The following is a 15492-nucleotide window of genomic DNA, read 5'->3' on the forward strand; positions in this document are numbered from 1 at the left end:
ACAGTGATGACTAGCTAGCTAGCAGCTAGCAGTGTTGACTACGTTAGGAGGACGAAGATAGCTAGCCTCGATAATTACTCAGTTACTCTAAACTACACAATTATCTTTGATACAAAGACGGCTATGTAGCTAGCTAAGAAGAATTGCTCAGATCAAACAAATCAAGCCGTTGTAATGTAGCGAAGTGTAATATTACCTGTGGAGCGAAGCGTGGTGCGACTGGTGCGACTGCTCGCTCCAAACCGGAAGGCAATAGACGCCAAGACCAGCGAGACACTCTCCCAAACCTACGGGACCCCCCCCCCGGACCTACACACAGTGTTATTCTACAGTGTTAATCCTAACAGTGTTATTCTACAGTGTTAATCCTAACAGTGTTATTCTACAGTGTTAATCCTAACAGTGTTATTCTACAGTGTTAATCCTAACAGTGATATTCTACAGTGTTAATCCTAACAGTGTTATTCTACAGTGTTAATCCTAACAGTGTTATTCTACAGTGTTAATCCTAACAGTGTTATTCTACAGTATTAATCCTAGCAGTGTTATTCTACAGTGTTAATCCTAACAGTGTTATTCTACAGTGTTAATCCTAACAGTGTTATTCTACAGTGTTAATCCTAACAGTGTTATTCTACAGTGTTAATCCTAACAGTGTTATTCTACAGTATTAATCCTAGCAGTGTTATTCTACAATGTTAATCCTAACAGTGTTATTCTACAGTGTTAATCCTAACAGTGTTATTCTACAGTGTTAACCCTAACAGTGTTACTCTACAGTGTTAACCCTAACAGTGTTACTCTACAGTGTTAACCCTAACAGTGCTATTCTACAGTGTTAATCCTAACGGTGCTATTCTACAGTGTTAATCCTAACAGTGTTATTCTACAGTGTTAACCCTAACAGTGTTACTCTACAGTGTTAACCCTAACAGTGTTACTCTACAGTGTTAATCCTAACAGTGTTACTCTACAGTATTAACCCTAACAGTGTTATTCTACAGTGTTAATCCTAACAGTGTTATTCTACAGTGTTAATCCTAACAGTGTTATTCTACAGTGTTAATCCTAACAGTGTTATTCTACAGTGTTATTCTACAGTGTTAATCCTAACAGTGTTATTCTACAGTGTTAATCCTAACAGTGTTATTCTACAGTGTTAATCCTAACAGTGCTATTCTACAGTGTTAATCCTAACAGTGCTACTCTACAGTGTTAATCCTAACAGTGTTACTCTATCCTCCACTAGAGAGAAGCAGCAGAGTTGTGGCTGGGAGAGGACTATGACTCCAGCATGGTCTTCCTGCCTGCTGATGAACCAGACGATGCCCCAGCCTCAGGTAAGATAGCTACTTTAGCTTTCTCTGCTTCTTCTCTCCCTCCCTGCCCTTCTCTCCCTCCCCTTCTCCCTCTGTCCATACTGGTCTCTCTCTGCCTCTTCCTCCCTCCCTGCCCTCCTCTCCCTCCCCTTCTCCCTCTGTCCATACTGGTCTCTCTCTGCCTCTTCCTCCCTCCCTGCCCTTCTCTCCCTCCCCTTCTCCCTCTGTCCATACTGGTCTCTCCCTCTGACTCTCCCTCTCCCCCTGCCTCACTCTCCATCTCCCTCTTGCCCTGCCTCAGTCTTTGTCTCCCTGTCTATCCATGCCTTTCCCTGCCTCTCCCTCTCCCAGACTCACTCTCTTTCCTGATGTACTGCCTAGCTGTGTGGGGTAGCAAAGGGATCAGGGTGGAACACACAACAGCACTAATTGGAAGCTGTCATGCACCACGCCTGCCTGCCTGCCTGCCTGCCTGCCTGTCTGTCTGTCTGTCTGTCTGTCTGTCTGTCTGTCTGTCTGTCTGTCTGTCTGTCTGTCTGTCTGTCTGTCTGTCTGTCTGTCTGTCTGTCTGTCTGTCTGTCTGTCTGTCTGTCTGTCTGTTTCTTGTCGGCCTGGGAGAGGAACAAACCTGGCTTCAAATACAATTTAAAATCATTTCAATCCTATAGCTGTACTTGATCGATGGTGCAATACAACCAGTACAAGTTTCATAGTGCCCCCCCACACACACACACATCTGGCAGGCTGAAGAAAACTCTGGTCATATTGTTTGCTCTGTACACCAGGCAGCATCTGAGCTTATTAAAAACATGACTTAGAGGAGAGAAACCTCACGACTTGGCTATAGCCTCCATTATAGTACCAGCGGCCCCTATAGCCATTATACCTTGGCTATAGCCTCCATTATAGTACCAGAGGCCCTATAGCCATTATATCCTGGCTATAGCCTCCATTATAGTACCAGAGGCCCCTATAGCCATTATAACTTGGCTATAGCCTCCATTATAGTACCAGAGGCCCTATAGCCATTATACCTTGGCTATAGCCTCCATTATAGTACCAGAGACCCCTATAGCCATTATACCTTGGCTATAGCCTCCATTATAGTACCAGAGGCCCTATAGCCATTATATCTTGGCTATAGCCTCCATTATAGTACCACAGGCCCCTATAGCCATTATACCTTGGCTATAGCCTCCATTATAGTACCAGAGGCCCTATAGCCATTATATCCTGGCTATAGCCTCCATTATAGTACCAGAGGCCCTATAGCCATTATATCCTGGCTATAGCCTCCATTATAGTACCAGAGGCCCCTATAGCCATTATACCTTGGCTATAGCCTCCATTATAGTACCAGAGGCCCCTATAGCCATTATATCCTGGCTATAGCCTCCATTATAGTACCAGAGGCCCCTATAGCCATTATATCCTGGCTATAGCCTCCATTATAGTACCAGAGGCCCTATAGCGATTATATCCTGGCTATAGCCTCCATTATAGTACCAGAGGCCCCTATAGCCATTATACCTTGGCTATAGCCTCCATTATAGTACCAGTGGCCCCTATAGCCATTATACCTTGGCTATAGCCTCCATTATAGTACCAGAGGCCCCTATAGCCATTATACCTTGGCTATAGCCTCCATTATAGTACCAGAGGCCCTATAGCCATTATATCCTGGCTATAGCCTCCATTATAGTACCAGAGGCCCCTATAGCCATTATACCTTGGCTATAGCCTCCATTATAGTACCAGAGGCCCTATAGCCATTATATCCTGGCTATAGCCTCCATTATAGTACCAGAGGCCCTATAGCCATTATACCTTGGCTATAGCCTCCATTATAGTACCAGTGGCCCCTATAGCCATTATACCTTGGCTATAGCCTCCATTATAGTACCAGAGGCCCTATAGCCATTATATCCTGGCTATAGCCTCCATTATAGTACCAGAGGCCCCTATAGCCATTATACCTTGGCTATAGCCTCCATTATAGTACCAGAGGCCCCTATAGCCATTATACCTTGGCTATAGCCTCCATTATAGTACCAGAGGCCCCTATAGCCATTATACCTTGGCTATAGCCTCCATTATAGTACCAGAGGCCCTATAGCCATTATATCCTGGCTATAGCCTCCATTATAGTACCAGAGGCCCCTATAGCCATTATACCTTGGCTATAGCCTCCATTATAGTACCAGAGGCCCCTATAGCCATTATACCTTGGCTATAGCCTCCATTATAGTACCAGAGGCCCTATAGCCATTATATCCTGGCTATAGCCTCCATTATAGTACCAGAGGCCCCTATAGCCATTATACCTGGCTATAGCCTCCATTATAGTACCAGAGGCCCCTATAGCCATTATACCTTGGCTATAGCCTCCATTATAGTACCAGAGGCCCTATAGCCATTATATCCTGGCTATAGCCTCCATTATAGTACCAGAGGCCCCTATAGCCATTATACCTTGGCTACCAGGACAAAACCTAGAGGAAAACTAAAGAAATAGTTAAACCAACGAAAGCAACTTTTGCAACAACAATAGCTAAAGTGCCCTTGCAAACGAATCCAAAATAAATCTTAGAAGTGTCCATGAAAGAGGATGATATGCAGTCTGTTATTATACGTTATAAACCCAAACACAGTTGAAGTCGGAAGTTTACATACGCTTAGGTTTTTATTTATTTATTTCACCTTTATTTAACCAGGTAGGCCAGTTGAGAACAAGTTCTCATTTACAACTGCGACCTGGCCAAGATAAAGCAAAGCAGTTCGACAACATACAACAACACAGAGTTACACATGGAATAAACAAAACATACAGTCAATAATACAGTAGAACAAAAGAAAACAAAAAGTCTATATACAGTGAATGCAAATGAGGTAAGTTAAGGTTATCCAACAGGTTGGATACACTTAGGTTGGAGTTAACAAACTATAGTTTTGGCAAGTCGGTTAGGACATCTACTTTGTGCATGACACAAGTAATTTTTCCAACAGTTGTTTACAGACAGATTATTTCACTTATAATTCATTGTATCACAATTCCAGTGGGTCAGAAGTTTACATACACTAAGTTGACTGTGCCTTTAAATAGCTTGGATAATTCCAGAAAATGACGTCATGGCTTTAGAAGCTTCTGATAGGCTAATTGGCATAATTTCAGTCAATTGGAGGTGTACCTGTGGATGTATTTCAAGGCCTACCTTCAAACTCAGTGCCTCTTTGCTTGACATCATGGGAAAATCTAAAGAAATCAGCCAAGATCTCAGAAAAAAAATTGTAGACCTCCATAAGTCTGGTTCATCCTTGGGAGCAATTTCCAAACACCTGAAGGTACCACGTTCATCTGTACAAACAATAGTACGCAAGTATAAACACCATGGGACCACGCAGCCATCATACCGCTCAGGAAGGAGATGCATTATGTCTCCTAGAGATGAACGTACTTTAGTGCGAAAAGTGCAAATCAATCCCAGAACAACAGCAAAGGACCTTGTGAAGATGCTGGAGGAAACGGGTACAAAAATATCTATATCCACAATAAAATGAGTCCTATATCGACATAACCTGAAAGGCCGCTCAGCAAGGAAGAAGTCACTGCTCCAAAACCGCCATAAAAAAAGCCAGTCTACGGTTTGAAACTGCACATGGGGACAAAGATGGTACTTTTTGGAGAAATGTCCTCTGGTCTGATGAAACAAAAATAGAACTGTTTGGCCATAATGACCATTGATACGTTTGGCGGAAAAAGGGGGAGGCTTGCAAGCCGAAGAACACCATCCCAACCGTGAAGCATGGGGGTGGCAGCATCATGTTGTGGGGGTGCTTTGCTGCAGGAGGGACTGGTGCACTTCACAAAATAGATGGCATCATGAGGTAGGACAATTATGTAGATATGTTGAAGCAACATCTCAAGACATCAGTCAGGAAGTTAAAGCTTGGTCGCAAATGGGTCTTCCAAATGGACAATGACCCCAAGCACACTTCCAAAGTTGTGGCAAAATGGCTTAAGGATAACAAAGTCAAGGTATTGGAGTGGCCATCACAAAGCCCTGACCTCAATCCCATAGAACATTTGTGGGAAGAACTGAAAAAGCATGTGCGAGCAAGGAGGCCCTCAAAACTGACTCAGTTACACCAGCTCTGTCAGGAGGAATGGGCCAAAATTCACCCAACTTATTGTGGGAAGCTTGGGGACGGCTACCCGTAACGTTTGACCCAAGTTAAACAATTTAAAGGCAATGCTACCAAATACTGATTGAGTGTATGTAAACTTCTGACCCACTGGGAATGTGATGAAAGAAATATAATCTGAAATAAATCATTTTCTCTACTATTATTCTGACATTTCACATTCTTAAAATAAAGTGGTGATCCTAACTGACCTAAAACAGGGAATACTTACTAGGATTAAATGTCGGGAATTGTGAAAAACTGAGTTTAAATGTATTTCGCTAAGGTGTATGTAAACTTCCGACTTCAACTGTAGGTTGGGCATCTGAAAGATTCAAGACCCTTTAATGACACAAAAATCTGTCAGTCAATCCATTCACCCACCCATCCATCCATCCATCCATCCATCCATCCATCCATCTTGTGTGTTCTGTGTCTCCAGAGCTGCCCACATGCCTGCTGTGTGTGTGTCTGACCGGCTCTGTGTACTGTGAGGAGGTCGTTCCAGAGATGACTGCTGTGCCCACCCTGCCCAAGGAGACTGCCTACTTCTACGCACGCTATAACAAGATCAACAAGATCACCAATAAAGACTTCGCAGATATCGGTGAGTAGGGAAGTTTCCAGATCCAAAGAAAACTGATTTTTCCAAATGTCCTGGTTGGAGGATCCTCTCCTTGCTAATTTTCACCTGAAGCCAGATATCTGGGATACACCAGGATTTCTAGAAACCTGGGAAGTAATACTACTGGAACATGTCCAATATATATATAATACTACTGGAACATGTCCAATGTATATACACTGCTCAAAAAAATAAAGGGAACACTTAAACAACACAATGTAACTCCAAGTCAACCACACTTCTGTGAAATCAAACTGTCCACTTAGGAAGCAACACTGATTGACAATAGATTTCACATGCTGTTGTGCAAATGGAATAGACAACAGGTGGAAATTATAGGCAATTAGCAAGACACCCCCAATAAAGGAGTGGTTCTGCAGGTGGTGACCACAGACCACTTCTCAGTTCCTATGCTTCCTGGCTGATGTTTTGGTCACTTTTGAATGCTGGCGGTGCTTTCACTCTAGTGGTAGCATGAGACGGAGTCTACAACCCACACAAGTGGCTCAGGTAGTGCAGCTCATCCAGGATGGCACATCAATGCGAGCTGTGGCAAGAAGGTTTGCTGTGTCTGTCAGCGTAGTGTCCAGAGCATAGAGGCGCTACCAGGAGACAGGCCAGTACATCAGGAGACGTGGAAGAGGCCGTAGGAGGGCAACAACCCAGCAGCAGGACCGCTACCTCCACCTTTGTGCAAGGAGGAGCAGGAGAAGCACTGCCAGAGCCCTGCAAAATGACCTCCAGCAGGCCACAAATTTACATTTACATTTTAGTCATTTAGCAGACGCTCTTATCCAGAGCGACTTACAGTAGTGAATACATACATTTCATACATTTATTTTTGTCCTGGCCCCTTGTGGGAATCGAACCCACAACCCTGGCATTGCACACACCATGCTGGCGTTGCAAACACCATGCTCTACCAAATGAGCCACAGGGGGGTGTGTCTGCTCAAACAGTCAGAAACAGACTCCATGAGGGTGGTAGAGGGCCCGACGTCCACAGGTGGGGGTTGTGCTTACAGCCCAACACCATGCAGGACGTTTGGCATTTGCCAGAGAACACCAAGATTGGCAAATTCGCCACTGGCGCCCTGTGCTCTTCACAGATGAAAGCATGTTCACACTGAGCACATGTGACAGACGTGACAGAGTCTGGAGACGCCGTGGAGAACGTTCTGCTGCCTGCAACATCCTCCAGCATGGCCAGTTTGGCGGTGGGTCAGTCATGGTGTGGGGTGGCATTTCTTTGGGGGGCCACACAGCCCTCCATGTGCTCGCCAGAGGTAGCCTGACTGCCATTAGGTACCTAGATGAGATCCTCAGACCCCTTGTGAGACCATATGCTGGTGCAGTTGGCCCTGGGTTCCTCCTAATGCAAGACAATGCTAGACCTCATGTGGCTGGAGTGTGTTAGCAGTTCCTGCAAGAGAAAGGCATTGATGCTATGGACTGGCCCGCCCGTTCCCCAGACCTGAATCCAATTGAGCACATCTGGGACATCATGTCTCGCTCCATCCACCAACGCCACGTTGCACCACAGACTGTCCAGGAGTTGGCGGATGCTTTAGTCCAGGTCTGGGAGGGGATCCCTCAGGAGACCATCCGCCACCTCATCAGGAGCATGCCCAGGTGTTGTAGGGAGGTCATACAGGCACGTAGAGGCCACACACACTACTGAGCCTCATTTTGACTTGTTTTAAGGACATTACATCAAAGTTGGATCAGCCTGTAGTGTGGTTTTCCACTTTAATTTTGAGTGTGACTCCAAATCCAGACCTCCATGGGTTGATAAATTGGATTTCCATTGCTTATTTTTGTGTGATTTTGTTTATCAGCACATTCCACTATGTAAAGAAAAAAGTATTTAATAAGATTATTTCATTCATTCAGATCTAGGATGTGTTATTTTAGTGTTCCCTTTATTTTTTGAGCAATATATATAATACTACTGGAACATGTCCTATATATATATATATAATACTACTGGAACATGTCCAATATTTATAATACTACTGGAACATGTCCAATATATATAATACTACTGGAACATGTCCAATATTTATAATACTACTGGAACATGTCCAATATATATAATACTACTGGAACATGTCCAATATTTATAATACTACTGGAACATGTCCAACATATATAATACCAATGGAACATGTCCAGCATATATAATACTACTGGAATATGTCCAATATATATAATACTACTGGAACATGTCCAATATTTATAATACTACTGGAACATGTCCAATATATATAATACTACTGGAACATGTCCAATATATATAATACTACTGGAACATGTCCAATATATATAATACTACTGGAACATGTCCAATATATATAATACTACTGGAACATGTCCAATATATATAATACTACTGGAACATGTCCAATATTTATAATACTACTGGAACATGTCCAACATATATAATACTACTGGAACATGTCCAATATATATAATACTACTGGAACATGTCCAATATATATAATACTACTGGAACATGTCCAACATATATAATACTACTGGAACATGTCCAATATTTATAATACTACTGGAACATGTCCAATATATATAATACTACTGGAACATGTCCAATATTTATAATACTACTGGAACATGTCCAACATATATAATACTACTGGAACATGTCCAATATATATATATATATATATATAATACTACTGGAACATGTCCAATATATATATATATAATACTACTGGAACATGTCCAACATATATAATACCAATGGAATATGTCCAATATATATAATACTGCTGGAACATGTCCAATATATATAATACTACTGGAACATGTCCAATATATATAATACTACTGGAACATGTCCAATATATATAATACTACTGGAACATGTCCAATATATATAATACTACTGGAACATGTCCAATATATATAATACTACTGGAACATGTCCAATATATATAATACTACTGGAACATGTCCAATATATATAATACTACTGGAACATGTCCAACATATATAATACTACTGGAACATGTCCAATATATATAATACTACTGGAACATGTCCAATATATATAATACTACTGGAACATGTCCAATATATATAATACTACTGGAACATATATGCAGAGGAACATTCATTCAGGGAAGAAGGAAAGATAACAGATGGACATTTCTTGGCCTTGCGGAGGGTCTGTAGACATCTAAGTGCTTCCTTTAGTTGGGCATGTGTTTGTGTTCGTTGATGTTATGTGGGCCCCTCGAGGCCCGGCCATGGACCTTTACTGACATAAGTAGAGGCACATCTGGATTTAAAGCTGGCGAGACGGAATGTCTGGCAAACTCTCTCGGTCTCTATCCCAGTTTTAGATTTACCCTGCAGAAGTTTAAACTCCCAGAAGGATAGTTCTGAATCATCCATATCTCTGTGTGTACATGTGGAAATTAGTCAAAATATTGCATAACTTACTTTATTTATAGATTAACCATTCCCATCAGAGCATGAGGGCTATAGCTTAGCAGTGCTATGTGTTAGATAAAACAGCAATTTCGCAATTTTACAACCTCGGATCGACAATTAAGTTCTATTCTATTCTACTCCAATATATTCTGTAGAGGATCGACCTGATGGGGAACCTGATCTCTGAACTTATGTTCGATTCTGATTCTAGAATTAGAGTATGTTCTTTGTTCTACGTTCTATTTTCCATCTTATCTCCAGTGACTCTGAAGAGAATCGACCTGACGGGGAACCTGATCTCGGAGATCCAGGACGGAGCGTTCTCCAAGCTTACCCTGTTGGAGGAACTCAATTTGGCTGAGAACCATCTGGTCAAGCTGCCCATGCTGCCCGGCAAGCTCACAACCTTCAACGCCAACCACAATCATCTCAAAACCAAAGGGGTCAAGGCCAACGCCTTCAAGGTATGTTTCAGTCTTTTATACTCCCAAGTGGTGTATTAAGATACTCAACAGCAATGTTTCCATCCCACTGGGATCTTTGTCAGGTAAGACGTTGAGTGATTGTGTAGCTAGCTACAATTTTAGCCACCTTGTGTGCTTGACTGTGGCTCGTCAGGTGGCTGATTGGAGCATTTCCAGGACTACCTTCCACTTAATAACATACCCTTGCATGTTAGAAAGGATGGAGTTGTAAAAAGGAATGAGAAATAATCCTTGTATACTGACTATTAAAAGTCCAAGAGGATATTTCAAGATGGATCGTCATCAGCACATTTAATAACGTTGGTGATTTCATGCAGAAACTGAAGCAGCTGGTTAACCTGTTCCTCGGAGACAATGAGCTGGAGGCCGTGCCAGTGATCCCTGAGAGCGTTCGCATTATTCACCTACAGGTCAGTACCACACACTAGACTCAGACTGGACACTACAGAATGAGTTCAAAACGGCATGCATAGGAGTCTGAGTTTATCCTGACAGGGCTAGCAAAGTTTCAGAAACTTTTCCAAAGTTTCCCACCCAGAAATCTGAGTGCTTTACCTAACTGCTTGACCTGACCAGGAAAAAGTATTGAAATGGTCAAATAGCTCTGCTGTCTTCATGTGTTGGTCAAAAAAGCACTGCTCTCTGAGTGCTGTCTGGGGCATGAGTTTCTCCTGCTCATACATGATCAAGAAAAACTCCTAGAGCAGGGATTACCCTTACCCAGGGATGGGCAACTGATGGCCCAGAACTCTGAACTTACTTTTGAGAGTAAAAGGCCAGGGACGGCCCTGGCTACTTTTAAAATGCATTTAGTGAAGAGAGTTAAAGCTGCAATGTATCACTTTTTGGGCGACTCGAACCAAATTCACATAGAAATGTTATTTTATAGATCTGTCATTCTCATTAAAAGCAAGTCTAAGAAGTGGTAGATCTGTTCTATGTGCGGTATTTCTATGCTTCCCGTTCTCAAGTTTAGTTTTTGCGTCTTTTACTTTCGGTTTTGTCCACCAGCTTCAAACAGCTAAAAATACAATATTCTTGGTTATGGAAAATATATTTCACAGTGGTTTAGATGGTACAATAATTCTCTACACTCTACATTCTCTACACAGTCCTTATTTGTCACATAAACTGACATTTTTGCAACCAGGAAATGGTGGAGCTATTTCTGCATATTGCACCTTTAAGTACTTTAACTGCACAAATAGTTTGATTGCACAAAATAACTTGTCAGCATGTGTAGGTATGGATGTGCGTACGCAGACCCGCGAGCCACTGCGGCCCCACATGATTCACTACCCCATCAAAGTTGCCCATCCCTGTCCTAGAGTAATAATGATCCTGCTCTTCTTCTCTCTTTTCTCTGCCATTACAGAACAACAACATCACTGATGTCACCACCGACACATTCTGTAATGGCAACAACACGTACTACATCAGACCCAACCTGATAGAGGTGAGGTTGGATGGGAACCCAGTGCTGCTGTCCAAGTCCCCAGACAGCTTCACCTGCCTCAAGTCTCTTCCCGTCGGAAAGTACCGCTAAACAAAAGACTCCCCGGGGGGAAAGGTCTTCTGTAAGGTTGTGAAATTTCGGTAACTTTTCCAAAATTCCCAGGTTTTCCAGAAATCCTAGTTGGAGGAGTCCTAGAGCCTGTTGAGAACAGACGTTCCGCTAGCAGAACGCCTAGCCAACATCCAATGGAACAGCAGGGCGCGAAATACAAACCTCAAAAATCTAATAATTTCAATTTCTCATTATTTTATTCTCTCACTATTTTACAACCATTTTAAAGATACACTTCTCCTTAATCCAACCACATTGTCCGATTTCACAGCGAAAGCAAAACATTAGATTATGTTAGGAGAGTACATAGGCCAAAATAACCACACAGCCATTTTCCAAGCAAGGATATATGTCACAAAAACCCAAAACACAGCTAAATGAAGCACTAACCTTTGACGATCTTCATCAGATGACACTCCTAGGACATCATGTTACACAATACATGTATGTTTTGTTCGATAAAGTTCATATTTATATCCAAAAACAGCATTTTACATTGGCGCGTGATGTTCAGAAAATGTATTCCCACCAAAAACTTCCGGTGAATTTACAAAAATACTCATCATAAACGTTGACAAAATACAATACAATTATTTTAAGAATTATAGATACAGAACTCCTTTATGCAACCGCTGTGTCAGATTTTTAAATAGCTTTACGGAGAAAGCACATTTTTCAATATTCTGAGTACATAGCTCGCCATCACAGCAAGCTATACAGACACACACCAAGTTCGGGGTCACCTAAACTCAGAATTAGGATTATAAATATTCTCTTACCTTTGCTGATCTTAGTCAGAATGCACTCCCAGGACTGCTACTTCCACAAGAAATGTTGTTTTTGTTCAAAATAATCCATATTTATGTCCAAATACCTCCGTTTTGTTCGTGCATTCAGGTCACTATCCAAAGGCATAACGCGCGAGTACAATTCGAGACACAAAAAGTCAAAATGTTCCATTACCGTACTTAGAAGCATGTCAAACGTTGTTTAAAATCAATCTTTATGTGATTTTTAACGTAAAAATGCGATTGTTTTCCAACCGGACAATAGCGTATTCATTCAAGGAGAAAAAGAAGGAACAGCGCACTTGCGGGACCGCGCATATCCAATCCCTTTGTCCCCAGGCAGTCCACTCAGTGACTGAGCTCCTATACTCTGCCTAGTTACAGGAGACAGATGAAACAACTTTCTTAAGGCTTTTGACAGCCAATTGAAGCCTTAGGAAGTGAAACGTGACCCCACAGACACTGTAGTTTCGAAAGGGATTAGAAAAAAGAACTACAATTCTCAGATCCTCCACTTCCTGGTTGAATTTTTCTCAGGTTTTTGCCTGCCATATGAGTTCTGTTACACTCACAGACACCATTCAAACGGTTTTAGAAACTTCAGAGTGTTTTCTATCCAAATCTACTAATAATATGCATATTCTAGTTTCTGAGCAAGAGTAGTAACCAGTTTAATTTGGGTACGTTTTTCATCCGGCCGTGAAAATACTGCCCCCTATCCTCAACAGGCTAGAATCAGTAGGGAATAAGCAGGGAATCCGGAATACTCCAAACAGGATTTCTGTATAACTAGAGGATTTAGGGAAAGTTTTCCAACGTTAATGGACTTCCTGGTTATTAAATAACGTTACAGTAGTAATACAGACAGCTTCTACAGGGCTTTCAGCCAGACAGGCAGACATGTACTGAATAGATTCAACACAATTCCCTAATCTACTTGACAAAGACAAGACCATCTGTTATGACTGGTCGTCTACACCATACATTCCATTTCTGTCTGAACGTTTCTTCTGTAAAAAAAAAAATTGTGCCCAGGTCTTTCTCAGTGTCTTTCAGAAGGCTAGTGGATTGGGACTGAAACGTTAGCGTGTCACTTCTCTCTGTTGTTTCTGATTAATCTCCTTTACATTTAGACTGGTCTTGAACATAAACTTGAACACATGAGCTAAATGGTCGGAAGCCTTTGTAAATACACCTTTTATTCAACGTTTGCTTCTGCATAATGTATGAATTATGACTTATTCAAAATGTTGAGTCAAGCTTTTGGCTTTCTGAATTCTGTGAATTACCTTCATGTAAACTGGTTCTTAAGTAGAAGTTGACAATAAATGTATCTTTGAAATACGTAGCCTTTGGTATTGTGAACCTAATGCGTCTGTGTCTCAAAATTGTAAGCTTTGATATTGAAATAGTGGAATCAGAGGTGGTATGATCCTTTTCTGAAGTCCTTTTTAGAAAAGGATAATTAGGAATTATCACCCGTGGTTATTACCCGTGGTTACTACCCGTGGTTACTACCCGTGGTTACTACCCGTGGTTATTACCCGTGGTTACTACCCGTGGTTATTACCCGTGGTTATTACCCGTGGTTACTACCCGTGGTTATTACCCGTGGTTATTGCCCGTGATTATCACCCGTGGTTATCACCTGTGGTTACTACCCGTGGTTACTACCCGTGGTTATTACCCGTGGTTATCGCCCGTGATTATCGCCCGTGGTTATCACCCGTGGTTATCACCCGTGGTTATCACCCGTGGTTATTACCCGTGGTTATTACCCATGGTTATCGCCTGTGATTATTACCCGTGGTTACTACCCGTGGTTACTACCCGTGGTTATTACCCGTGGTTATCTCCCGTGATTATCGCCCGTGGTTATCACCCGTGGTTATCACCCGTGGTTATCACCCGTGGTTATCGCCTGTGATTATCACCCGTGGTACTACCCGTGGTTATCACCCGTGGTTATCACCCGTGGTTATCACCCGTGGTTACTACCCGTGATTATCGCCTGTGATTATTACCTTTGATTCTGACCTGTACAGTAAAAACAAAAAAAATTGTATTTGACCGTGGCTGTGTTTTATTATATTTTAATAAAATTAAAATTCTTTAAAAAAAAATTTTTTTTTAAATGAAACCCTGTATGAACGTCAACCAAACAAAAACCCCCATTTTGTTTTTCCGAGTGTAATTTGTAAACAACAACAACCAGTAACATTGACACGGTACAGGGACGTGATTAAGGGCAAGGGATAACTTTCTACACAATATCAAACTATGAACTGCAAGGAAAGCAAATATCTACGGTTTAGTAGTTTACACTCAAATAGTGAAGATCTGGGGTAATAATATTCCTTTAAGCCAGACAACTTGGCAGACACCACCACTACATACTCCAAGTAAACAGGAGAATAGTTTACATTCCACAATCCAGTTTGATTTCTTTTCCCATCTTGATATAAAACATGCTTTCAGATCTCCCACCCCCCCTCTAATACAGACACACAACTCACAATTATCTACAGATACCCCCCCCCCCCCCCCCCCCCATCTCTAACAATCAGAAACTCAATACAAACTTCTGTATCCTACTAAGCCAAACTATTTCCAGTGATATACAGTATAACAGCGCACCATCAGATATATGCTTTTCTAACAGGGTATAATAGTAAGAGTATGTTTATCCAGTTAATCCTGATTCTCCAACAAGAATGTGATATCTGGCAAAAGATATCACACTGAGCTACTGCTCATCTGTAAGCTTGACAGGTTGGCTAGGCTATAAGAGGTTGGCTAGGCTATAAGAGGTTGGCTAGGCTATAAGAGGTTGGCTAGGTTATAAGAGGTAGGCTAGGCTATAAGAGGTTGGCTAGGCTATAAGAGGTAGGCTAGGCTATAAGAGGTAGGCTATAAGAGGTTGGCTAGGCTATAAGAGGTTGGCTAGGCTATAAGAGGTTGGCTAGGCTATAAGAGGTTGGCTAGGATATAAGAGGTAGGCTAGGCTATAAGAGGTTGCCTAGGCTATAAGAGGTTGGCTAGGTTATAAGAGGTAGGCTAGGCTACAAGAG

At 41.9% G+C, this 15492-nt stretch overlaps 1 protein-coding gene across 1 annotated transcript in view; it reads left to right on the top strand.

Moving 5' to 3' along the window:
- Positions 1-13769, top strand: part of LOC106566248 (mimecan) — a 30557-nt gene extending 16788 nt beyond the window's left edge. The window contains exons 2-6 of the mRNA XM_045691992.2: positions 1250-1340; positions 5944-6108; positions 9843-10045; positions 10384-10476; positions 11442-13769. Coding sequence (XP_045547948.1) covers positions 1250-1340; positions 5944-6108; positions 9843-10045; positions 10384-10476; positions 11442-11612 — 723 coding nt within the window. The 3' untranslated portion in view covers positions 11613-13769. The remainder of the gene's footprint in view (positions 1-1249; positions 1341-5943; positions 6109-9842; positions 10046-10383; positions 10477-11441) is intronic.
- The last annotated feature ends 1723 nt before the right edge of the window (positions 13770-15492 follow it).

This window comes from Salmo salar, chromosome 12, assembly GCF_965601325.2.
Source record: "Salmo salar chromosome 12, fSalSal1, whole genome shotgun sequence".
In the NCBI taxonomy this organism is placed as follows: Eukaryota; Metazoa; Chordata; class Actinopteri; order Salmoniformes; family Salmonidae; genus Salmo; species Salmo salar.